This window comes from Prunus mume, linkage group LG6 (assembly GCF_029339155.1).
Source record: "Prunus mume cultivar Tortuosa linkage group LG6, ASM2933915v1, whole genome shotgun sequence".
In the NCBI taxonomy this organism is placed as follows: Eukaryota; Viridiplantae; Streptophyta; class Magnoliopsida; order Rosales; family Rosaceae; genus Prunus; species Prunus mume.
In genome coordinates, this window is record NC_142703.1 from 15,680,770 (window position 1) to 15,704,693 (window position 23,924).

Sequence of the window (23,924 nt, forward strand, 5' to 3'; positions counted from 1 at the left end):
AAATGATCATAAGTTGCCTCCAAATCTCTAATTGGCATCCATAGAATAAAACTCGTTCTTAGATGGATTGTGGGAACAACAGGCTTGCGATCACAAATCCCATTCCAAGAGCAATGCTGCTGCCAGTTATGGATAATGAGACTAACCCTAGCATCAAGAGCCAAACCCGAACTCAGGATAGGAGGACTAGTAAGAAGGTGGGAGAGGCCCCAATGGATGTCAGTTGTCAAACCACAAATTCAATTGGGACTTGTATCTAAATCTCTGATTTATAGATTTTTCTCCAATTCCAGAGCAAACTTGTGGAGGGTTAACAGCCCAAATGCTCATGCCCTTGTGATTATACTTATGCACCCCCTAACATCAAGAGCCAAACCCGAACTCAGGATAGCAGGAGGACTCGTAAGAAGGTGGGAGAGGTCCCAATGGATGTCAGTTGTCAAACCACAAATTCAATTGGGACTTGTATTGAAATCTCTGATTTATAGATTTTTCTCCAAGTTCTAGAGCAAACTTGTGGAGGGTTAACAGCCCAAATGCTCATGCCCCTGTGATTATACTTATGCACCCCCTAGCATCAAGAGCCAAACCCAAACTCAGGATAGCAGGAGGACTCGTAAGAAGGTGGGAGAGGTCCGAATGGATGTCAGTTGTCAAACCACAAATTCAATTGGGACTTGTATCTGAATCTCTGATTTATAGATTTTTCTCCAAGTTCTAGAGCAAACTTGTGGAGGGTTAATAGCCCAAATGCTCATGCCCCTATGATTATACTTACGCACCCATCTAGTCCAAATGCTGTCAGAATCGCTCACAACATGCCATAAGCATCTAAGCATCAAGGGTTTGTTCCAAGAATGCAATGCAAGCACCTGATGCCCAGGCCTGCACCACTGAATACTGAAGATATGCAAGTCTACGACTGTCCAATAAACCAATAACGATCAACAATTGAATTTTTCTCATACAAGCAATCTCACAACTAAACTAGTATCACAATTTCAAGCAAATTTTGTCATTGGTTCATTGCTGGGTATAGGTAGCATAATCACGTTTTCCAAATTTCAGCTTTGCCTACAAGTATACTTACCTATTAACACACAGTTGAACTTGCTAAAACAAGAATAGTAAGCCACAGGTTTTCTGTTTCCTTGGCCACCTTCAAATGAAGCTCTGAATTCCCAGAACACGAACCACATTCTTCTCACAGAGCATCACGAGAGGCAATCCGGCAAGTAATGGCATCAGCAAGAGAAGATATCCCTAGTTCCACGCTAGTTATTCTTATAGTGCTGAAAATAAAGAGTGTTGATGATCACTAACTAGAAACAAAATCACAACAAAACTAATTGCCGCTAGAAAAGTGATCAAGACTCAAGAGTGTACCTTTTGTATTTGGGCTTGGTCTGCTCTACCTCCCAACTCCTCCAAGTCAATCTCTTTTCCATTGATTAGTTTCTCTACTGCTTTCTGTTCAATCTAGTATTCAACAAAAATTATGAAAGTCAGAATGGCTAACATTTTCTGATATCCTGAAGGCAATGCAAGGCTTGATCTACTACACCTTTCAGAGTGATCTTACCTCATCAGAAGAAGCATTAAAACGAGCAGCAAGCACATAAGTCGAGCTTTCAGAGATGCCACATCTTTTCAACGATTCTGTGATCTAATCATGTTCAAAGCTAGGGGTTACATATTTGCAGCACGAGAAAAATAAGCAACAGACCACAGAACATATTAGTTAATAGGTAGAAAATTACATGCTTGGATCCTGAGTAATTGTAAACAAGCTCAGAATGAAGAGTGCGCGTTGTCAACGACTCTCGGGACTTGGCTACAATTGTCTTATGTGCAGCTGCAAGCAAAGGAAAAACATCTGGTATCTGCTTCCATTGTGGGTGAAGGTAACATTAGAGGAACTCAACAAGAAGGATCTCAGCAAAGAGAATACAACATTGAAGGAAAAAATAAAAAAAGGGATGGTTAAAGTATGGAATAAAACCAGTGAAGCATTCAGGAACGCGACTTCGGGGTCTAGTGTCCCAGATTGCATAGAATCAAGCAGCTCCCTACAAGATAATGACTTTACAACATAAGACAGATATATCACACATAAGTTTTGTTCCACTTCAATTGAAGTAGATGGGTTCATTCTTACTTCTGTTTAAAATTAAAACATCTTTCAAATTCAACTACAAATTCAATAACTTTCTTTTTCTCTTTTGGGACTGAAATTAGATTAACAAGCGATGGCAATCTTGTTTGCAGTTAGAGCTATGTTAAGTAGAGGCAATCATCGGTTCCCAAAAATTAATACATCGGAAGAAGAAAAAAAAACACTTGTTCTTACTGGCATGAGATAAGTGAACAAGTTCATATCTATGTGCTAAAGAAATTATGACAACGAAATGCCCAACTTTATTCTCCAGCTTAACCAGGTTTTGATGGAAAATTCAGGGGAACGAAATTGGGTTTGGTGAATTTTCCATGAGAAAGCAATACCCAGTTGAGCTAGTTGCAATAGAGAGAGAGAGAGAGAGAGAGAGAGAGAGAGAGAGAGTACTTGGAGTTGGTGACTTCAGTGAAGAGAGCGAGAGAGAGAGTGTTCCCATTGACCTCAAACGCCTTCATGATTGCGTCTTCAAGCAATAGGCTTTTGCACTGCAAGTCTGCAACAAAACAATTTAATTGAAGCTTACAATTTCTGGTGCGAATACATAATCAAATAAAAAAAAGTAGCAAAAAAGCATCATGGGTTTTACCAGCAGGTGCCTATTCTCGGCTGCTGCTCTGCCTAGGGTTTTACCACCAGTTTTGTCTATAAAAATTAAGAAGTCAAAATAAAAAAAATAAAGCCATTTTTATGCGCGCCAGGTAGGGGTCGAACCTACGACTTTCTGCTTAGGAAACAGACGCTCTATCCACTGAGCTACAGGCGCCTACTTGTTAATTTGTCTGCAATAAATTGTAATAAATAATAATTTCTATGTTATGTATTGCCGTGCCTATGGGTGTTAGTATATAATAAGACACATTGACGGATATCTGTTCGGTCTCCAGGCTTAAGGCAACAAGAGCCAAGCTTGAAAACCATATTTGCATTGCATTGATTTTATGTAGATTTTTATTTATTTAATATTTATAATTATTGGAAAAGATGCTTTATTCGAAATAATAGAAGATGCCTAAGTAGATAAAATCATTCGAAACCTAACATAAGAGAAATGACAATAGTGTAATTTAGACAAAGATTCGCAGCTTGAACCAATTACAAAGAAACAAGAAAAAGAAAATAATAGGAAGTTTGAACACCCCTATCCAAAATCTAACGTGAGAGATATGAACTGTAGTGTTATCTTAAAAAAGATTTGTAGCTTGAACCAATAACGAGAAAATAAATAAAAGAAAAGTGTTGTTATTTCCACTAATTCTGTCTTATTTTCCCACCCACCTTATCTTTAAACATTTAAAGACAAATTTAATCATAAAATGACTTAGACTTAAGGAAAAATAAAGAGACAAAAAAAAAAAAAGTTGACTTCTCAAGTTGTCACGAACCCTATCGTTTGACAGAAAGAAAAAAAACTTAAGAAAGCTACGACTCCTTGCTCATTATTCCTCTTATGACTTTTCAATGCCCATAACTTAATTCTCAAATAATTTTCTTCTCTTTTCTATTCATTCAATCAAATTGTTATTATGAAGAATAAAAAACAAGAGAATGGATGTTAAAGAGAACGATTTTGGCTAAAAAGTAAGGAAATCCTATTTGAATAGACTTTCTAAGATCTTTACGATTACTTAAAGCATTGGGAGATGAGTATTTCTTGGACTATGATTTTTTTTCCTAAAACAAATTAAAAATCTAAAAACCTGGGGATGAATCAACAATTCTATGATTTGCGTTCTGTTGATTACACAAAGAATGTTCCTTACAAAACCAATTTGGCTGAGGATTTTTTGAGGCATGAGGAGGTGAAGAAGGCTTTGGGGGGTTAATAGGTCGTTGGTTTTTGAGGAATGCAGTGATTTGGTGGGGATATTTTGCATGAAGATGTGACGAAGAGTGTGAAATACATGGATATATTTGATGAAGAAGAACAAGGTCTTGCTGTACCAGGGGAAGTTTGATTTGAGAGATGGTGCGGTTTCCATTGAGGCAGAGAGAGATGTATAGTAAACATGAGAGAGAGAGAGAGAGAGAGAGAGAGAGAGAGAGAGAACATGAGCAGAGAGAATAAAAGGAGAGAGGAAATGAGATAATAATTAAAATGGTATTTTATGAATATTGGTGGGTGGCAAACTAGAATTGTGATTTTCAAAATTTATATGGTGCGTGGGAAAATATGACGGGTGGGTAGAGATAGCATCACTCTAAAAGAAAACGAAGAAGCATGAACACCCACAGCTTTGCTAGAATCCTGCCCCCTAAAGTGAAAAAGAGAAAAATAGAAAAAGAAACATTAGAAGAGAAAAGAAACAGCTCTTTCATTACTGTATTCATTTTTTTTTTTGGTCGAATATTACTGTATTGATTAACGAAATCTTTCAGGCAAGAACAAATGTTGTCTTGTAAATATTAACCATATTGACCTGGTCAAAAATCTCCATGGGCTCTCAAAACCATCATCTATCTTCAAGCATAGCCCTCCACGTGTCAACCCCAACCACGCCATGCCCAACCTTCCCCTTGGCGCCCATTCCTCAATTTCACCAAGAAAACAAAATCTTGCCAAACTTTGGCATCCTTTCTTTCTGGGTTAGGGTTCCCAGCAGGACGACATGTCCCTCTGCCTCTTCCTCCTATGGCTCGTCACCATCCCTCTCCTCGCCTACTCTCAAAGTAACCCTAGAGGCAGGTTCCATAAATACACATGGCACATCCCCACTAGACACATTTTCTCGCTTTTTATCTTTAGGGTTTTTCTTGTTTGTTCATTTTTTTTCACCCAAAAATAACACAAAATTCTAGCATTTTCCTCTAGTTGATTATACAATCCCATCTGTCAAATTTTATTTCAAACTTTTGAGAATTGTGTTCTAATCAATTTCGAAGCCTTGAATTATATGATCTTTCTCTATTGTCCAGTATTTGATGCTGAAATATATTTTCCAAAGTAGGTACATGCAAAATTAATGTCTCAAAAATGCAGGGTACCTCCTAAACTGTGGAGCTGGGCCGTCGCCTGGCAACGACGTAACAGTAGGGAGCCTGAAATACATCACAGACGAGGGCTTCATATCGGTGGGAAACACCAGCACCATCAAACAGGATGGCCTCGTGCCCATACTCACCACATTGCGCTATTTCCCAAACAAGTCCGCACGTAAGTACTGCTACGCTATCCCCGTGATCAAAGGAGGGAAGTATCTCGTTCGAACGACGTACTATTATGGCGGTTTTGATGGCGGGAAGGAGCCTCCGGTGTTTGATCAGATTGTGGAGGGGACTAAATGGAGTGTGGTTAACACCACGGAGGACCATGCCAATGGGATGAGCTCGTATTATGAGATTGTGGTGAAGGCTCAGGGAAAGGCCTTAAGTGTGTGCCTTGCGAGGAATAACATGACGGCATCAGGTTCTAGCCCCTTTATCTCAGCTCTTGAGCTGGAGTACATGGACGATTCAGTGTACAATGCCACGGATTTTAACAAGTATGCGCTTACCACGGTGGCCAGGAGTAGCTTTGGAGATGATGGTGACATAATTGGGTAGGAACTCAATTTGTTCTTTAGTACTCCTTGCTGCATTTTATCAATATTAACTTGAGAGCAATGCAGTTGGACTACATTGTAAACTACGTCACTAATAGAGGTGTGACTAGGTGCATCAGCTGCACTAGTCGGTTCCACCTTTATCAGAAATGTGGTTTACAATGCGGTCTACAGATGTGATCAAAATGGTCTATTTTTTATTGGTACTAGCAATATATACTATGTGTACATTTGCAGATAAAACTATTTGAAGGTCTGAACCATATTTATATATGGGCACATTGTAGAGGCAGATCAGACTTACTACTTGTTAAGTGGGACCTACCTCCACTCTACTAGTGATGTAGCCCAAAATGTGACTTATGTAACGTAGGTCATATGTGCATCATACCTTTGTAAGCTATGATCAGAATTTTTTTAAAACTAACATAGGTTTTGGCATGAGACATACCAAAAGGAAATATAAATTTGTCTTTGGATACAAGTTTTTATTTTATGAATGCTACGTTATCTGTACAATTATATATAATGAACTATCTGATGTTGAATATGTAAATATGAACTTAGCTTTCCAGATGACAAATTCAACCGGTTATGGCAACCTTACAAGGACCAGAACCCTGTTGTGCCCTGCAAGTATAATGTAACTCCCTCCGATTTTTGGAACATCCCGCCAGCAAAAATATTCCAAAATTCTGTCACAAGCAGCCGAGAGAAGCCACTGCAAATCAAATGGCCAGCCGGGTCACTCCCCAGTGCAAGCTACTACATTGCATTATATTTCCAGGACAACAGAAATCCAAGTCCATATAGTTGGAGAGTCTTTAATGTTTCTCTGAATGACAAGAACTTCTATGCCAACATTAACGTCAGCACCAGAGGCTTAACAGTTTATGCACCGCAATGGCCGCTTTCCGGGCAGACTCAGATTGTCCTAACTCCTGGCCAGGGCATACCTGTTGGGCCTGTCATCAGCGCCGGTGAGATCATGCAGATTCTGCCTCTTGGAGGAGTGACTGTCAATAGAGATGGTACAGCTTATTCAATATCCCATCCACTTTTTTCACCATTTCTTAAACCATGGTTATTTTTATGAGACTTTCCTCTTTTCTTGCTTGTTTGAACTTTTAACCAGTAAATGTCTTTGGTGTTCCTTAGTTGCGGCAATGATTGAATTGAGAAGACATTTCGACAATCCACCTTCCGATTGGAGTGGCGATCCTTGCCTGCCAGGAGAGAATTCATGGACTGGTGTTACATGTTCTCATGGAAAGAATTATCGAATAACAGCTTTGTAAGTCCACAAGGATATGTGACATGACTAAATTCTTGGCCCTGAATCTCATGAGGCATACATAATATCCTTACAATATGTTTCCTAGATAATGATTTATGCTAGGGGATTTAAATTTTGATTGGCAGTCGAAATGTTTTAATATTCTGTGAAGGAATCTAACTGGCATTGGGCTATCTGGGTCACTGGCACCAAACATAGCAAATTTGACTGCTCTACGCCATATGTAAGTAATCATGCACTTGCTAGTTATGCTACCAACCATTGCTCACCGGCATCTGTTTTCACGATCACTTACTAGTGGCGCTTTCGATGGAATTATTTCCTTACAGTTGGCTTGGGGGAAACAAACTTTCAGGCAACATTCCAGAAATGGGCTCATTGAAGGACTTGCAGAGTTTGTATGTTACATAGAAAGTTCTATCACTGTCATTCATTCTTCAGTATACTTTTCTATGCTTAGCAATCCATGCATACTTCTTCTGCAATGCTTTAATTCTGTTTTTTTCCTTTTTTATTATCTGACGAAGGCATTTGGAAAACAACCAGCTTGAAGGACTAATTCCTCAATCATTACAAAAACTTCCAAAACTACGAGAGATGTGAGCAAATCATTCTCTCTATGTGTTTTTTTTATAACATTATTCTGTGGCATCAGCTAACTATTTTGGTGACCTGCTTTGGTTTACAGTTTCCTTCAGAATAACAAAGTTAAGGGCGATGTCCCCCACACGCCACAGGATAAAAAGAAGAACATTCAGTAAGAAATAACAACCCTAATTTCTAGTTTGATCCCCATAGTAATTGATTTCAATGTATTCTAACTTCTTCGGATGAATGAGCCTGCTAAAAAAAACAAACAGGGTTCCTTTGCAACTTATGCTGGTTAATATTGCAGGTTGAAGAACGACCCTGACAGTGGATCGCAGTCTCCAGCTAGGATGTAACTGGGAAGTTTTAATCCCTGGAATAGAACTCTAAGAGTCGAATGACAGGAATGGATCAAAAAGGCGTGGAGAGATGGCAAAGAAATTTACGACCCCTGCTTCAGTAATAGTTTGGTTGGGGAAGGTCTTCATGTTTATAGCTCTCTTTTTTTCTTTCTCTCCAAATGTCAGCCCTATAATTCGAAAACCAACAAACAAACCAAGTGCAGCATATGCAATATGATTAATTAACATGTACATCACTAACATGCCTTACAGAAATTACTTAACTGCTAATGAGAATGTTATGAAAACCACATAGCACAGGAAGCTTCTGATTTTTTTCTTGCTGTTCTGTGGATTTTATGTTGTTTGCACCATGGCATCTGATTAAAACGTGCCATCAGTTCTAAACATCAGAAACTCAACAAACAAAAACATGGCTATGCTATGATCTTGTGTAATGTATATTCTCTAAAATATGGACAGTCTAATGCAGGAGGATGTGGGCTCCTAGTTGGCTCTCCATGGCCCCATCTTCCTTTATCAGCACCCTACAGGCTGATGGGTTACCACTGTGGCACGTACCCCACAGTCGTGCCGCGTGTCCTTCGATTTGTTTTTTTTTTACGTTTAAGCTTTGTTTCCCTTAGATGTTTGCTTCTTTGGAACTAGGTCTGTTTGAGGCATATTTTGACACCACAAGTTATTTGTAATTTGAAACGGTTGCATTGAGATCACGAATCTTAGCATAAGTCAAGATTTAGATAGAGACAATGCAGGTAGGGATCTAAGGAAAATTATTTAAAAATTGATGTTAGAGTTGCCCAGGATCTCAAAAAAAAAAAACCAATATAATGTTCATTCAAACACCATGATTTCCATCTTTTAACTTCAACTGAGAGCAGAGATGATTGCCACTCAATGATCAAGTTGTGAGGGATCGCAATAGGTTCCACCATTTTGAGAAGGGGACTTGTTTTGTGCTGATTCGATTGAAATGCAAAACGGATCGATAAACAACAAACTTGCTACAAGAGCAAATCCTGCTCAATGATAACATGTTGGACAACCACTGAATCTTAAAAACTTAAACTTAGATTTTATATAAAAAAGACAAGTAGATGCAAATAGTATAGAAGCATCTCCAACAGGTTTACTTAACAGGATAAATAATAAGTAGAAACAGAGCTCTCGTGGCATGTTAGACAAGACAAGTGTTTAATTCCGAACCTAAAATGTAAGAAAATTGGTCCCTAATGTTAATGCATCTCAAAGCTAATTTAAAATAACACTACACGTATCTTTGAGGCAGATATTGCCGTACAAATTCCTTGATTGGACGCTTTAATCACGAATTGCCAGCTTCCACTTGACAAAAACACAGAGACAGCAGAGACCGCACGTTACACTTTTAACTACATTTCTCCTTTGAGCTCGCTGTTGCCGCGCGCGCGCCACACCCGCAATCTATATAAATTCATTTCTCACCCTCCCTCTCTCTCTCTCTCTCTCTCTCTCTCTCTCTCTTACTTAAAAATTTCAGTCTTTCAGTCTTTCGCTCCTCAACATTTCTTGGAATGTTGGCTACTAACCCTAGCCTCTTCTTCTCCTCCTCCAAACCCTCCTCAACCCGCCTCCGCTGCCGCGCCGCCACTGGAGACCTCCCTCGCGGCCCAGCATTCCCCCGCTTAATTCAATTCCCCTCCGCCACTGCTGACGCAGCCGCCGTTGGCGTCCGAATTGGCCAGGGCGCCGAGCTCGACGGCGGGGCGGCTGGGCTTCGCGGCGGCGGTAGCGGCAGTGGCAGTGGTGGTGTTAAGGTGAATGCCATGGAGAGGAAGTGGTCGCGTGACAGAGAGAGCTATTTGACTCACAACGGCGACCCCCTCCCTCTTCCGATGACATATCCCAATACTTCGCCGGTGTCACCCGAGGAGATTGACCGGAGGCTCCGATGTGATCCAATAGTTGAGGTTAGAATTGCAAATTCGGTTTTAATTCGGGTGTTATCTGTAAATGTAAAATTATATGTGGATAAGTCATTCAAAAATCTTGAAAGTTTTGGGAAGTTTTGTAGGATTGCAAGGAAGTTGTATATGAATGGACAGGAAAGTGTAGGAGTTGCCAAGGCTCAGGATTTGTCAGTTATTACAACAAAAGAGGAAGAGAAACTATCTGCAAATGCCTACCTTGCCAAGGAATTGGTATGCTGTTCTGTTTTATTTAGTTTTCTGAGCTCATTTTGGGCTTTGTCAATTCGAAGCTTGGAAAAGATGGGTTTAGTTTACCTTGCTTGGTTCAACTCAGCTACATGTTAAAGTTTATGCTTTCCCATTTTGGATTGTGATTGGAATTTTCTGGTGTGGTATTTATTTGGCCTTTGTCAGTCACATGGGTGTGTCTGTGTGTGTGCTCATACTGTTCAAATCTTAGGAATTCTATCAAGTTGAGGAAATGATTATATGAATGGTGGATAAGTAACCCCCTGCCTATGCATTTATATGCGTGAGTCTGTTTTGTGGATTGCGGGATATATCAAAGTTTCCCGTTCTAGAGAGTAGAAACCTTATGTTTGAAATAGTAAACTTGGCTGCCAACTCAACTTGCTTAGTACACATCCTCGGCATATATAGCTTTATGAAAGTAATTGTTCGAATTCTCTGATGTAGATATATGGGGGAAAGAAGGGCCTTTGTACTTGAGAATAATCCTTCAAGACATATTATTGGGGCATCTGGAATTTCTTGATTTCTTTGCATGCATCTATAAAATTTTAGGTTGTACATTTTGCCATTTGGCTTTCTAAATGCGTATAATGTCAAGAATTTATGGAGTTTGTCTGTCATATCTATCATTTACCGAGGCCAGTAGGCAGAGAGGGAGAGAGAGGGAGGGAGGTATTTTGTAGACAGAGCCAATCATTGGTTCCCAACCGAGGGGCAAATGGAATCCTATACATAAATCAGTTAATAAAAGAATAGAAAAAGCTTTTATTGTGTCGCTTAAGTTATATAGGAATTCTTGAACCCAAGAGTTAAGAATAACAAGTTCTTCATTACCTATAATAGAATAACCACTTAGAATAACGAAACATATTATATTTGTTGAGAAGTGTAAAATTGTATACGTGCGATCCTCATTGTGCATCTTGATCAATTGGATCGTTTCTTTGTAGATTTCGATGTGAGGCTTTTGTAAATGTGCTTCTGCGTATTCCTTTAACATGTTGTCCAAACGTAGGAGTTCCTCGAAGTCTATGAATTTTAATAGGTACGTTAACATGGTACTACCTACTTTCAGACACCACATAATCTCACAGCTGAGGTGTAAGTTTTGAAGTGCAGCCTCAGCTTAGGCTCCCGTTAGAACGTCTCCTTTAAGTTAAGTTCTCATTGTGGGTAAATGAGATTATGTATTCTCTCAAGATGTATTGAATTAGATTAACTGACATAAGAATGTCTCCACCTTTTTTTTTTCTCCCTATTTCCCCATTGTCATTATTTGCAGGCCTTTGTCTAAACTCTGGCACTACCTAGGTCTGCCAATTTTCTTTTTTCTTGGTTGGTGATCTAGTGCTAAAACTAAGATCAAAGACAATGTTTAGCGAGCAGTTCAGCACTATCATTTGTTATACACTAAAAGGGGAGATGTATGAGAATATTTGATGTTGTGGAAGTTCTGGTAACTCATTTACTTTATGCAGGAAGAGTTTTGTGTAGGATGCTTAAAGGACTTAAAAGATTGTTCAAAGCTCGAAAAGGAAACTTTACTGATTCCTTTGGGCCATCATTTTTTTGTGTTATCTTTGTGTTTAATGTATACCTTCAAGTCTAGGGGCTTTCCTTCTTAGATTTCATTTTTACTAATTTTATGTGAGTTTGAACCCCTTGCGGTTTTGAATTTCTACCCTAGAATTTTTACACAAGATATTCATCATTGCAGGATATGTACAAAAGATAACAGCTCGTAAGGACATTGAAGTAATGGAGGATTTAGATAATGGAAGACCGCCGTGAACTAAAAAAAGAGAGTTATTTTTTGTATAATTTTTTGTATATTGGTGATATTTTACAATTATTTTGATGAGTTATCTTTTCCCCTCCTTTGAATACTTTTTTCCTTTTTAATAATAATAAAAAGAAAGCAAGTCTTCAAAAGGAGAATTTTGAGGATGAGAAAGGAGGCTGTAGTTTCTGTAGCTTTTTCAAAGAATGTATTCTTTTCTTATCTCTATTTGTTTTTCTTTCGGCTATCACGTAAAGAACCTTCTGTTTATGAATTGCCACAACTTGTCGAAGGAATAAAATTGTTTTAGCCCTTGACTTTAGAATCTCCACTGCTTATCTGTCAGTATATATAAAGATCGAAGACACCCAGTTTCTGCCATCTCATTTTGACGGCTGTCTGGACTGTTATATCGAAGTTTGATTTAGGTATTTGCTCTGATCAGCTGAGGCGGATATGTCGAGCGCAAACTTCCTTGATTTCCAGTTTAACCTCTCGAAACGGAAGTTTCTGCGAAAACCATCACATGTATGTTCCTTCCGAGACAGGCAAAACTCTGGCTTATCGCCTTCTTTTGAGCCAAATCCCAATGAAATGAAGATAGTGTTTGAAAAATTTGACTCCAACAAAGATGGGAAGATATCTCAGGAGGAGTACAAGGCCATCTTGAGAGCACTAGGAAAGGGAAACACGGTTAGAGAAGTCCCCAAGATTTTTAGGATTGCCGATTTGGACGGGGACGGGTTTATTAATTTCAAGGAGTTCATGGAAGTACACAAGAAGGGAGGCGGGATTCGAACGATGGACATTCAGAATGCTTTTCGGACGTTCGATTTGAACGGCGATGGAAAAATAAGTGCTGAAGAAGTCATGGAAGTGCTGAGGAGGTTGGGGGAGAGTTGCAGCCTTGAAGACTGCCAGAGAATGGTACGGGCAGTAGACACTGATGGGGATGGCGTGGTTGACATAGATGAGTTCATGACCATGATGACTCGGTCCATGAAAACATGCTTAGAGAATTAGAGACCTAATTTGTGTTTGCGTTTATGTGTGTTTATTGTTAATCCATGTGAAACAATTTACTGTATAATTTGCCATATGCATGGCAAATGGTAATAGCATAAATGTGGCATGTGAGTTTGCTTTACTGTACTTTATTCCTTTTGTCTTTTGTTTATTTTAAACCTATGATTTGGAGCTAGAGCTTCCTAGACTACCAGGCTTTGCTTCATCCACTAGGTCGTTTTGGCATAATAACTCAAAGGGCTTGAACACTCCAATCACATCAGTGTTTTATAATTCCAGAGTTGTTCAGTTGTGCACGCATGCGGGCTCATCCTGCTCGTCGATGCATTTAGACCCCAAAGCATCAATGACCAGGATCAACCTACGTGCTCGTAGATCACTGACCTTAGCACTGCTCTTCTAGAGTTTACGGTGAAAACATATGATACAAATCAATCAGCACATTCCATTCACAAAACAAAAAAGAAGATGCTAATAATAACAAAATCCAGCATGCCATAATCCCTCATTTGTTTTTGGTCAAATGTCATAATCCCACTTTAGAACTTTAATCAATATAATTAAACTAGGGTCCCATTAAACTATTACTACCAGAGTTCATGGCAAACTGTTACCTAAATACCAAAACGGGTTGTCATCTTCGCACCATAAAAATAGAGGAGAGACAATCATTTTATGTTTTGAAACAACTTTTCTCTAATAGCTTCTAGACACCAGGATTGGCATTTCGACAACTAATTGATTCAATATCGAAACAAAGATAATGCATATATAGCTCGGCATACATGTCAAAACAAGAAGTGGATGGTTCATCTCCTACCAACTAGTAGCACTGGTGCTCATCTGCACAGGATCCCGTATATAGCTCGGCATTGTTTAAACTTTTTACACGCCAAACTGCAACTAGGAAGAACTCTTTAGACAAGTCTGAGAGGTGACATTTTGCTCTTCACCAATAATCCCCACAAGAGCATTTTCCATCCTTGAAATGATGAAATCGTTTGTTGTCCCTAACAATCAATTCCCTTCCAACAATCTTGGACATGATCTTAATGGCATTGTGGCAGTCACCACAGACGCGGAGGTTCTTGATGATCCTAAGAGGCGTCCTTGCTGGAGTACTAATCAGACCGTATGCGATTGCCAAACGCTCACTGTGATAGAGCAAGGCCTGCTCCTTAGCCTCCTGATCAATGTCATGAAGAACATATCTTGTGTCTGGCACATAACCTCCTTCTTTCATCCCACTAAGAGCCTTTAACTTCTCATCATCCTTGTAGAGTGTTGGATTTTTAAACTCGCTGATTCTGTTCTTCCCGTCAAGCATGCTAATAGCACTGCGCTTTTTGGGTGGTGGAGTCGGGATCTTTTTCACAACAGCCTTTGATGGGTCAAGAGCAACCATCAACTCCTCAGCATGATCTTCAAGATCAATATCTCCATGAATCTGAGCATAATTCCTCAATGCCTCCCACACCGCCACTGTAGGCTCAAATGGGAGTTTCTCAATATAATCAACTGCTTCATTTAGATGACCGCATTTTCCAAGCACATCTAGAACACCCAAATAATGATCCACTCCCGGAGGAATTCCATACTCATTTTTCATCGACTCAAAATGTATAAATGCTTCTTCCACAGCATCTGCACTAGCACAGGCCAAGAATACTGCAAGGAAAGTTTCAGAATTCGGTTTCAACCCCTGCTCCCTCATTACCTCAAACATCTGCAACCCATCATCTCCTAAGCCATTATCCGCATACCCGTTAATCATCAAATGCCATGAATCAATATTCTTGTCAAGCATATGATCGAACACCCTCCGGGCATCAGTCATGCTTGCACACTTTCCATACATTTCAATAATTTTATGATTCAACTCACGATTACCCCTACATGTAGATTGCAAAAAGAAATCATGAGCCTTTTTCGCATCCTCAATCGACTTCAATCTCCCACACAACTCAAACAAAGACTGAAAGCAATCAGCATCGGCCTTAACCCCTTCTTTATCCATCAATTCAAGAGCTTCCTTAGCCTTCCCCTCTTGGCACAACCTCCTCAAATCGTCAAGTGAAGGGGGCACAACTACCGGGGTTTGGTTCACAGCCTGATTGTTGTTGTTGTTGTTGCTCCACTGAGCAGGGTTTTGAGCTTGTGGGCTCCACTGATTAGGATTTCTGGGTTGGTGGTATCCTTGATTGGGATTGTTCCACTGATTTGGGCTTCTGGGTTGCTGAAAACTGGGGCTCGGAGGAGAGTTCACCTGGTTAGGGTTTTGATACTGAGGAGGGCTCTGCACCTGAGGGCTCCATTCATTCGAGTTTCCACGTTGTGGATAGCTCTGGTTCTGGTTAGGATACCCGCGATTGGGAAAGTTCGGAGCTTGGTTAGGATATCCACGACCCGGGTAGCTCTGATTCTGACCCGGATAGCTCTGATTCTGACCCTGATAATTGTACTGATTGTTAGGCCTCTGGTTCTGGGTCTGTGGACTCCACTGGTTAGAGTTCCCATATCCCTGGCCTTGTGGGGCCCACTGGTTAGTGTTTGCCTGGTCATCGAAAGCCCTAGGATCGGACGGCGGGGGCTGCTGCTGCGGAGGGGGCCTCTGGTACTCGTTTGGGACCGCAGAGGTGCTTAGGGTTTTGGCTATGGTTAGGGTTTCTAAGTTGGTGATGTTGATGGTGGTGGTGTTGCTGCCGTGAGAGAAGGCTAAATGAGAAAGGTGCAGAGGCCGTACCTTAAAGAAGGGAGACAGTGCTGGGCATCGCGCGCGTCGAATCGCCATGAGAGACGCCATTTCTGAGCTCAGAGAGATTTTTAGCTAAAACCCTAAAATGGTCTTGCGCTGCATCCTTATGATGTTTTAGTGTTTGGGTTTGATCCACTGAGGTTTTAACTTGAAAGATGCAAGGCCCAGGTCTTGTTCCCTGGGGCCATTTTAAGCCCATTGAAAGAGTCGGGTCGGTTCGGGTCACTTATAAATTTATCTGAAAAAAAGGTCAGATTGTCATGTGTGAATGCAACGTGGTAAGAGTTGAAGGACAACTTGTTTCAACCAAATAATCAAATTTTATATGAATTTGAAGATAAGAAGGGCGATGTATTTGGTTTTGGCCTTTTTAAAAAAATAAAAATAAAAATTGTAAACTTGAAGTTGAAGAACAAAAATGCAAAGGAGAGTAAGCTACTTAATTAGATCGATGATCAAACTCTTACGTATAAAAAAGCTCGCTTAATCCTCTAAACCTTAGTTTCTTTTTTGTATCGGTTACTTCCTCTTCATTAATACATTGATGTCATTCTCTTCACAAAGAAAAAATGCAAACTAAGTACCCCAAAGGCAATCTTTGTCCAATCCTAAGAAGTTTAGAATCTTCATGGGAGCCAAGTGACCAGGAAACAGAGGACTAGTTGGACTATTTTTCAGCTAGTGTTTAATTATGTTAAATTCTATATCAAAGTGTAAGCTATTTTGAACTCAAAGTTGGTGGTTGAAATATAAGTTGACCCTTGCCAATGCCAATGAAAACATGAAAAATGACATGTTTTGTTTTGTCATCTCCCAACTGCCCAATTGAGATATGAAAACATGATTGGACTCTTACCCAAATTGATATGCTTGAGACTTGTAAGCCCTATTGTCTCTAATTTTTGGGTCCTTCGACAACTCTTCCTTGCCTATACGGTTTCACATTTAGCCTTTTTCACCCTAAATGAATTAGGGAAAATTATGTTGATCTAACGGTTTAGAAGTGGTCGTATGGTAGAGGAATTTGTTAATTAGTTTATATCCAAGTGTGAACTTGAGGCTATTGTTTTGTTGTTGTCTTCACTACTACCTACCTATAATAAAATAAAAATGAAAGCAAGTGGCAATATCTGATCATGGTTATCTATCATCATCCTTCAACGTCATTTTTTTGTTATCATAATTAAGTATGCTAAAAGATGAGACTATGAATGGTTTATTATTAGTTTTTGGTAGCTAATTAAGCTCAGAAGTCAATTGTGATATATCCCAAGGTTGATGATTGCTGATCTTTCCTTGCAGACTACAATTGATGCAGATAAAAACAAAAACAAGTTAGATGGCAGACTAAGAGGGCGTTTAGAAGGAGACTTAAATAGTGGAGATGCTTGCAGGTGGTTTGGTTGGAGCTTTGGTTGACATTGGCCATTGTGTTCATGTTATAGAGGAAAAGGAGGATGGAGGTTAAAGATTTTTGAACATTTTCCCCAAGGGAAATCCTCCAAAATCTCTTATTTTCGTAGTATTTCTTGTTCATTATTATGATTTTTTTTTTCTTTTAAGCTAAAAAGATGAAATGAGTTGGTTCTGAGATTGGGTGCCGTGTGGGAAGATGCATTGCACTCTTTTGGTCTAGTGGTAGTTGACTCCACTTGGTTGGTTGGAGGAGGTCTCACATTTGATCCACATGAACACGAAGACGATACATATTTGTGGTGAATTCGATATATCTAGATTTGGCTTAGCCCGTTGTAAAAGTAGCTATATAAATATCAATCTTGAGGCGGTTGAATGCCCCCTAAATTCACTAGATTTTCCTCCTGAGATCCCCTTGTGTAAATTGAAGATGGCCATGTTTGAAGAGTGCAAAGTGGTAATGAAATATAGTTATTATGGCTTAACTAGTTGTGTATCTCACTAACCATTGATGTGGTGTAAAATGAGACTAGTTTGAACTCAACGTGAAGAATTTTATTATAAAATCACATGAAGAACACATGGGTAAGCACTCAAAACCAGCATCAAAGAACATGCACACAAAAGTTCATAACATAACAAAAGTGTGCAAGTAGCAGCACAGCAACATCAGCAGCACCCTTGACACAAAGAAATGGCGCCACAGAATACTCTTATCTGGTCATCCCTGGAACCACACTCGGGGCTGCAGTAACTCCGCGCCTTCGTCGGTCCATATTGGCTTCCCAACCTTCAATTCCAAGCAAGCAATTGCGAACAAAATGCATCAGAAGATTAATAAATTGGAGAAATAACAGAGTTAAGTCAATGCTGAAATATAAAATTGAATGCAACCAAGCAACATGTTCGTATAATATAAGTACTGTTTATGATGACATATTCTGCTGGAATTTGATCTTATCTTTATATATAGTTGCAAGTAGCAGCTGAGTTACATGAATAATGTTTCTAGTTTTTAAAAAAAATATTGTCCTGGAGGAAGATATCATTTTCATTGCTGAAAAATAATACTATGTGCCCCTACTATCAGCAATCAGAACAATAACTAATCGTCTGGAACCAATGTTTCACAGCCATGGTGGCCTTGGCAAGATTGCAGTTTCTTCCATCATGCCTTTTCGACCACAGCCAATAAATTAACCAGGCTAAGACCACACCAAATGACACTAGTCAGGTTAAATTCTTCACCAAGTATAGTTATAACCACACCAAATGACCTTGCTCAAATTGTATTTAAAAAAAAGTGAAAAAAGAACATTAGTTTCTCAAACACCAGAACATAACTGGGGGAAACTTCAAGTACAGTGTGAGATTCTTAGGAGGTTTAACAAAAGGGTAAAACAACAAAGAAGGTATTGGTTTACCTATCCCCATATCGAAACCGCGATTTCTGAGCTCTCTGTACTCTTGACATAGTGCACAAGTAGCACAGCAGAAGTGCACCAGGCAGTCCACACAAGGAGCTTCTTCCAAGTCATATTGGCCTCTCAACCGCGAGCGGTAGAAGCACGAATACAAGCATGCATTTGCAGTTGTTGCTAGAAGAATCCCATAGCACACTCCCTGTGAAGCACAAGCTGCAAAATATAAAAAAAAACAAAAAACACCAGAAAACAAAAAACCAATTAAACAAACTATTCATCAAGATTTACAAGTAGCAACATGGCTAGTGGTTTCAGGGCTTACATGTAGAGCCTTGGCTCACTATCTCAGCTATCTGGCCGAACGTGATGCAAGGGCAAAAGGCAGTGATCATACCTTCAAAAATTGAAATTGAAACTAGTTATTGGGGAAAAGAAAAGAAAAATCAAACTTTGTACATGGCTGAAGTGTATATAATATGTTCACTAACAATTTGCAGGATCATCAAAACAATGGCAAAGACCAGTGGACCAGCTCCCCCTTACATGACCAGAAGGCTGCGTATTGTATGCGTACGGGGGAGGAGTGTACGTTCGTAATACACTAGGATTGTTCAGCCCTGGAGCTGGGACAGGATTTGCAACATTTTGGTGATTATGATCAGCTGCATACTTCTCATCGTCAGGAGGTGCTGTAGGATACATTATTTGTGGCTAATTAGTTTTAGTGGCTCAAGTCCTCCTAGTATATATAATGGCCCTATAGAAGGAGTGTAATTTGTTGGAAATTGTCATGTGGTCCTAGGCTTACAGAAAATATTTTAAGAGAAAGCACATGTAACTCATATATTCTAAACATAACCCCACTCTCATTTGTCAACTTTCATTATAAAAAAACCCCAAATTTAAAATATGTTGTCATTTTTTCTTAGTGTTATTAACTATTTTACAATTGATGCTATCCACCTTTATATTAAGGGAGTTTCACTAAAACACCCAAAATGAGGGTTGAAATTATAAAAAAACCCAAGCACTATTTAAACATATAAACACACCCAAAACTCATCATTATACACACTCAAAACCCATTTATAAACACACCCAAAAAGTTGACTTTGTGGTTGATTTTGGGTGTGTTTCTATGTTTAAATAGTACTTGGGTTTTTTTATAAATACATGTCTAGGATTGGGTTTATTTATAAATTTGTATTATAGTAATTACAATAGCCTCTTCCGCTCCTGCGAGAGGCTTTTAAAAAAAATTAAAATTAAAATTTATTTTAAAATTAAAAAAAATAATGGGTAGTTGTGTTTCATGAAAAGATGATTCATTATCTGATTTTTCTTTTAATTTTTAGATTCATGTAATCTGAACACATTAATTTAAGGACTTGATTGACATTCAAATCTCAATTCATGGTAGTAAGGACCATAATCAAAATCTCTAATCAATGTAATTTTTTTGTAACCATCTTAATTAGTAATTAACGTTAAATTACTAATAGAAAAAACAATAATAATATATCCAAGCAATAGTAATACACCTACATAAACACAATCATTAGTGCTAAGAATGGATATCTAACTAAATAGAAGACAAGAGACTTCCCTGTCATGGTTGCTATGAACCTTTGCTCCTTGAATGAAATTCGCCATCAGCACCAATAGTAGTCATATACCACGTCATCCTCCTTACGTAGTTAACTCTACTTATGGTTCTGCAAGCCTTGACTTTTATATATAATTGGCCCGATCTTCGTTCATATATCTTGTAACTTACTTTATTTTTATTTAAAAAATTACAAAAAATTACAAAACAAAAACACTCACGCGTTTTGTGTTTTAATTTATTTATGTTAAGGGCTCATTAAGTTAATGTTTAGGACAGCACAGAGAAATCTTGCTATAAAGATTTGTTCATGATGCCATAATGCTTTAGATGAAAGTCTAGCAGTTTGATTCACTTCACATGCAATTTTCATTTGCATGTTTACACATGAGTCATGACATAATGTTTATTAATGTTTCCAGTCCGGACTCATCATTTCCGAGTTCTTAAGGTTTTCTTTTTGGTTGGTTGGAAAATAATAACTAAATTTCTTTGATTAACAAATGGTAAGACCAATCTGTTTGTTTTTTTATTATTTTATTTTATTTATTTAAAAATTTAAAAAAAGACTCTGAGATGAGGAGAAGGAGTGTGACTTGGTGGAAATTGTCATGTGGTCCTGGGCTTACAGAAAAATATCTTAAGAGAAAGCCCGTGTAACTCATATATTCTAAACATAACCCCCACTCTCATTTGTCAACTTTCATATATAAAAAACCCCAAATTTAAAATATGTTGTCATTTATTCTTAGTATTATTAACTATTTTACAATTCATGTAATCAGAACACAATAATTTAAGAACTTTATTGACATTCAAATCTCAATTCATGATCATAATTAACTTTTCTAATCAATGCAATTTTTTTGTAACCATTTTAATTACTAATAGACAAAACCAATAATAATATATCCAAGCATTATTTATTTGGAAAAAAATTCGTAGGGGGTCCTAAATGGTGTCCCTCAAATAAAATTATTTGAGGAATCCCTCAATGGAAGGGGATTATATATATTACTAATTTATTTAAATTAATTTACATTAATTTACCTATACTTGTACATATTGTTTACCTATATTTTGTAGGTATAAATATACAAAATATCCTAGGTATACTAATTTACTTAGATATTTTGGTATACTAAATTAAAACAGATGTCATTACACACAAAATTTTAAATTAAAAAAAGGAAAAATTATCTCGAAATTTGAACACCATTAATGTGCATTGAATTGCAAATAATTTGTTGGAAAAAAATCAGCACAATAAATTGAGAGAATAAAAAAGTAATCCAAACCAAAAAGGAGAACATTAAAATGTAATTAAGGATATTTTATGAATTTAAAAATATAATATTTAACACATTAAACTTGATTAGATAATTTATTTTGTTGGATCATAATCATCGAATTTAGTGAGAATTTATCAAAAATAGCCAAAACTTGACCCCCAATTTAAAAAATGTTAGTTTTTGTAAAGTATTTCAAATATAGCAAAAAACTCACCTAAATAGACAAATGCCCTCAAATTTAAAACTCACATAAATCTAAGAAAGAAAACCTTATTAGATTGGGAATCTTTGTACATACGTTTGCAGACGTATTGCTGCCCTGGTCAAACAATGAGTGCAATTCTTCCTTGATTCTTCATTCAGTTTCTTCTTTGTCTATTCTTCATACTATATTATATTACATATAGGGTAGACATCCAACAACAATTGTTTTTTTTTTTGGTGAATTAAATTGAAATTTGTATACAGTGAATTTGAATTGTGAAGCATAAGAAACATAAGCCAGACTTTTTCCATTCACATCAAGATAAAAGTTTTCTATGTCTGTAGATTACTGCACTTTAAACTTCCCTGCCTAACTTCTATGGTTTTTACTTCCCTTTTATATTTAACCTGCATTTTAGGTATTAATATGGAGTTTTAATTACAATTATGGCAGTTAATGAAATGCTTGGAATACATTATAAATAAAATATGAAGTATGATAGCAACGATGTAAAAACATAGGAATATTATGACCTCTTATACCTTACTGGTCATTTAAGTTTAAAATTGGATTTTACACATAGATTTATAGAATGATTGGTATATACTAGGAAATAAAAATTGTATGGACCTATATTGGACAAACCCTGAATTTTATTAAGAAACCACAAAAACGCACAACAATACAATAAAAAGTAAAATTCAACCAAGCTCAGCAACAAGGATATAATTTTTTTGTGGGAAATAGTGTGAACACTGACATATATCATGATTTGATTTTTCTTTGGCCTACAAATCAATTATTCTCCATGGAAAATTCTTTTGACTTGGTCACTCAAATTGTACAAATATGGTTGTGTGGCTTTTAAAAGGCAACGTGATGTGTGGGATGGGCTGTCAATTTTGTAACTTATTAGCTTCTCTGAGAAGTCGGTGCAACATTTATGAGTGTGGGGAACATTCGGCGGATTGATCCATCAAAGAAGGCAAAATAATGGCATCATTCGGACAAACATGGGTAATTGATCCGGCAACAAGTCTTTTAGTCATTTGTCAAGTTGGTCCCTTCAGCCTTGTTTGTTATGGAAGATTGTATTGGCATGAACTATTCTCATAAATTGTCTTGGTAATGCTTGGATTGAGACTAAATTTAAATTAATTAAAATATCAATAAATAGGATGGTATATTCAACTTCTGTTCTTCGTGAGTGGGAGAATTTGTGTCTAGGCAGTTGTTTAGAATCTTCACGGTGGATAGGAGAGAGAGGACTAGTGGGGATACTTTAATCCCATCCATTGACTTGTGTTTTGTTGTGTGGGATGGATAATTTTAGAGTCCTCCAGCGCACAAGTGAGTGACTTGCTCAACTGGTCAATAAAAAAAAATGCCAATTTGAATTCAAAGATGACGTCGCAATACAAGTTGACGTCTTCCATGAAAAAGATATTGAAAATGACAGTGTTTGGCTTTTCCATCTTCAAACCATATTCGCAAAAGAAAGAGAGGAACATTCAAGTTTACCATGAGCTCTCACATCATCTTAATAAGGTTCACTAGACATTATAATGTACGCGAGGTCGTTGAATTGATCAACACAAAAGTAGCACGTTCTTATACCATCATAGAAGTAGTGAATCATTTTGAATTCTTATACAAGGTTTTCATTTTTCGACGTGAGACAATGTATTTTTAATAATTGAACTTCAATTATTATATCTTAAGTGAATTGATCTGGACCATAGATTATTCCTTTTTGTTTTCTTAACATTTTGCTGACTAAAATTTGCAAATTGGAATTTGGTGGGAAATTGTTGGGTTGTAGTGTTCATTCTTGGAAGGACTTGAGCTCCCTCTTATAATCTCCTAAATAATCATTTTAATTATTTAACAATTAAAGCAAGTGGTATCTGATCATTGTTATTAGTTTCTAAGCTCAAAAGTCAATGAAATATAATCCCAGTGGCGATAATTCAAAGAAGTTATCTTCCTCTGCACACAAAAAATTAAATAAATAAATAAATAAATTTATCTGGAGCAACAGCTTCTAGAAACAATTACGTAATAATTAGGCCAGAAAAAGAAAATTAAAATAAAATGATTAACACGACTCCACTGGGGATCGAACCCAGAATCTCTGGTTTCGTAGACCAGCGCCTTATCCATTGGGCCATGGAGTCCCTTTGGACTTCAAAACCAATAGTTGCCCAATTAAACTGACTTTACACTATCAATATGAAAGATAAGAAATTAATTATAA

General features: G+C 37.7%; 6 protein-coding genes and 2 non-coding genes across 8 annotated transcripts; 3 read left to right on the plus strand and 5 right to left on the minus strand.

Moving 5' to 3' along the window:
- Positions 1 to 1,056: 1,056 nt before the first annotated feature.
- Positions 1,057 to 2,883, minus strand: LOC103335279 (uncharacterized). The gene is given in 8 exon segments (XM_008238289.3): positions 1,057 to 1,282; positions 1,284 to 1,292; positions 1,387 to 1,479; positions 1,583 to 1,666; positions 1,761 to 1,883; positions 2,003 to 2,069; positions 2,564 to 2,669; positions 2,763 to 2,883. Coding segments are annotated over 7 exon segments (522 nt in total). The 5' UTR covers positions 2,632 to 2,669; positions 2,763 to 2,883; the 3' UTR covers positions 1,057 to 1,204.
- On the minus strand, positions 2,867 to 2,939 carry TRNAR-CCU (transfer RNA arginine (anticodon CCU)). The gene has a single exon. It is a non-coding gene; the product is annotated as a tRNA-Arg (tRNA).
- A 1,783-nt stretch (positions 2,940 to 4,722) lies between these two features.
- On the plus strand, positions 4,723 to 8,277 carry LOC103335311 (Leucine-rich repeat (LRR) family protein). Its single transcript, XM_016795104.2, has 9 exons — positions 4,723 to 4,855; positions 5,154 to 5,712; positions 6,283 to 6,746; positions 6,874 to 7,009; positions 7,164 to 7,235; positions 7,342 to 7,410; positions 7,540 to 7,611; positions 7,701 to 7,769; positions 7,908 to 8,277. The coding sequence occupies exons 1-9, from the start codon at positions 4,783 to 4,785 to the stop codon at positions 7,954 to 7,956; spliced, it is 1,563 nt and encodes a 520-aa protein (XP_016650590.2). The 5' UTR covers positions 4,723 to 4,782; the 3' UTR covers positions 7,957 to 8,277.
- Positions 8,278 to 9,324: 1,047 nt separating this feature from the next.
- Positions 9,325 to 12,047, plus strand: SCO2 (protein disulfide isomerase). Its single transcript, XM_008238290.3, has 3 exons — positions 9,325 to 9,911; positions 10,016 to 10,142; positions 11,881 to 12,047. Exons 1-3 carry the CDS (start codon positions 9,516 to 9,518, stop codon positions 11,952 to 11,954), a joined length of 597 nt encoding a protein of 198 aa, XP_008236512.3. The 5' UTR covers positions 9,325 to 9,515; the 3' UTR covers positions 11,955 to 12,047.
- Positions 12,048 to 12,390: 343 nt separating this feature from the next.
- Positions 12,391 to 13,095, plus strand: CML30 (Calcium-binding EF-hand family protein). The gene has a single exon (XM_008238292.3). The coding sequence runs from the start codon at positions 12,400 to 12,402 to the stop codon at positions 12,964 to 12,966; it is 567 nt and encodes a 188-aa protein (XP_008236514.1). The 5' UTR covers positions 12,391 to 12,399; the 3' UTR covers positions 12,967 to 13,095.
- Positions 13,096 to 13,640: 545 nt separating this feature from the next.
- Positions 13,641 to 15,867, minus strand: LOC103335282 (Tetratricopeptide repeat (TPR)-like superfamily protein). Its single transcript, XM_008238293.2, has one exon. It carries the CDS (start codon positions 15,770 to 15,772, stop codon positions 13,919 to 13,921), a length of 1,854 nt encoding a protein of 617 aa, XP_008236515.2. The 5' UTR covers positions 15,773 to 15,867; the 3' UTR covers positions 13,641 to 13,918.
- A 1,806-nt stretch (positions 15,868 to 17,673) lies between these two features.
- LOC103335283 (protein PLANT CADMIUM RESISTANCE 2-like) lies at positions 17,674 to 19,266 on the minus strand. Its single transcript, XM_008238294.3, has 4 exons — positions 19,053 to 19,266; positions 18,887 to 18,958; positions 18,565 to 18,777; positions 17,674 to 17,930 (listed from the first exon to the last, which is right to left on the minus strand). Exons 1-4 carry the CDS (start codon positions 19,264 to 19,266, stop codon positions 17,854 to 17,856), a joined length of 576 nt encoding a protein of 191 aa, XP_008236516.1. The 3' UTR covers positions 17,674 to 17,853.
- A 4,505-nt stretch (positions 19,267 to 23,771) lies between these two features.
- On the minus strand, positions 23,772 to 23,844 carry TRNAR-ACG (transfer RNA arginine (anticodon ACG)). Its single transcript has one exon. It is a non-coding gene; the product is annotated as a tRNA-Arg (tRNA).
- Between the last annotated feature and the right edge of the window lie 80 nt (positions 23,845 to 23,924).

Excerpts from the sequence above, each read along its gene's own strand:
- LOC103335311 (XM_016795104.2), top strand. The coding sequence starts at position 4,783 with ATGTCCCTCTGCCTCTTCCTCCTATGGCTCGTCACCATCCCTCTCCTC. Across the intron at positions 7,236-7,341 it reads TTGACTGCTCTACGCCATAT|TTGGCTTGGGGGAAACAAAC; the intron begins GTAAGTAATCAT and ends ATTTCCTTACAG. Across the intron at positions 7,411-7,539 it reads TTGAAGGACTTGCAGAGTTT|GCATTTGGAAAACAACCAGC; the intron begins GTATGTTACATA and ends TATCTGACGAAG.
- SCO2 (XM_008238290.3), top strand. The coding sequence starts at position 9,516 with ATGTTGGCTACTAACCCTAGCCTCTTCTTCTCCTCCTCCAAACCCTCC. Across the intron at positions 9,912-10,015 it reads GATGTGATCCAATAGTTGAG|GATTGCAAGGAAGTTGTATA; the intron begins GTTAGAATTGCA and ends GAAGTTTTGTAG. Across the intron at positions 10,143-11,880 it reads CCTACCTTGCCAAGGAATTG|GATATGTACAAAAGATAACA; the intron begins GTATGCTGTTCT and ends TCATCATTGCAG.
- CML30 (XM_008238292.3), top strand. The coding sequence starts at position 12,400 with ATGTCGAGCGCAAACTTCCTTGATTTCCAGTTTAACCTCTCGAAACGG.
- LOC103335282 (XM_008238293.2), bottom strand. The coding sequence starts at position 15,772 with ATGGCGTCTCTCATGGCGATTCGACGCGCGCGATGCCCAGCACTGTCT.
- LOC103335283 (XM_008238294.3), bottom strand. The coding sequence starts at position 19,266 with ATGTATCCTACAGCACCTCCTGACGATGAGAAGTATGCAGCTGATCAT. Across the intron at positions 18,959-19,052 it reads TTTTGATGATCCTGCAAATT|GTATGATCACTGCCTTTTGC; the intron begins GTTAGTGAACAT and ends CAATTTTTGAAG. Across the intron at positions 18,778-18,886 it reads AGTGAGCCAAGGCTCTACAT|CTTGTGCTTCACAGGGAGTG; the intron begins GTAAGCCCTGAA and ends TATATTTTGCAG.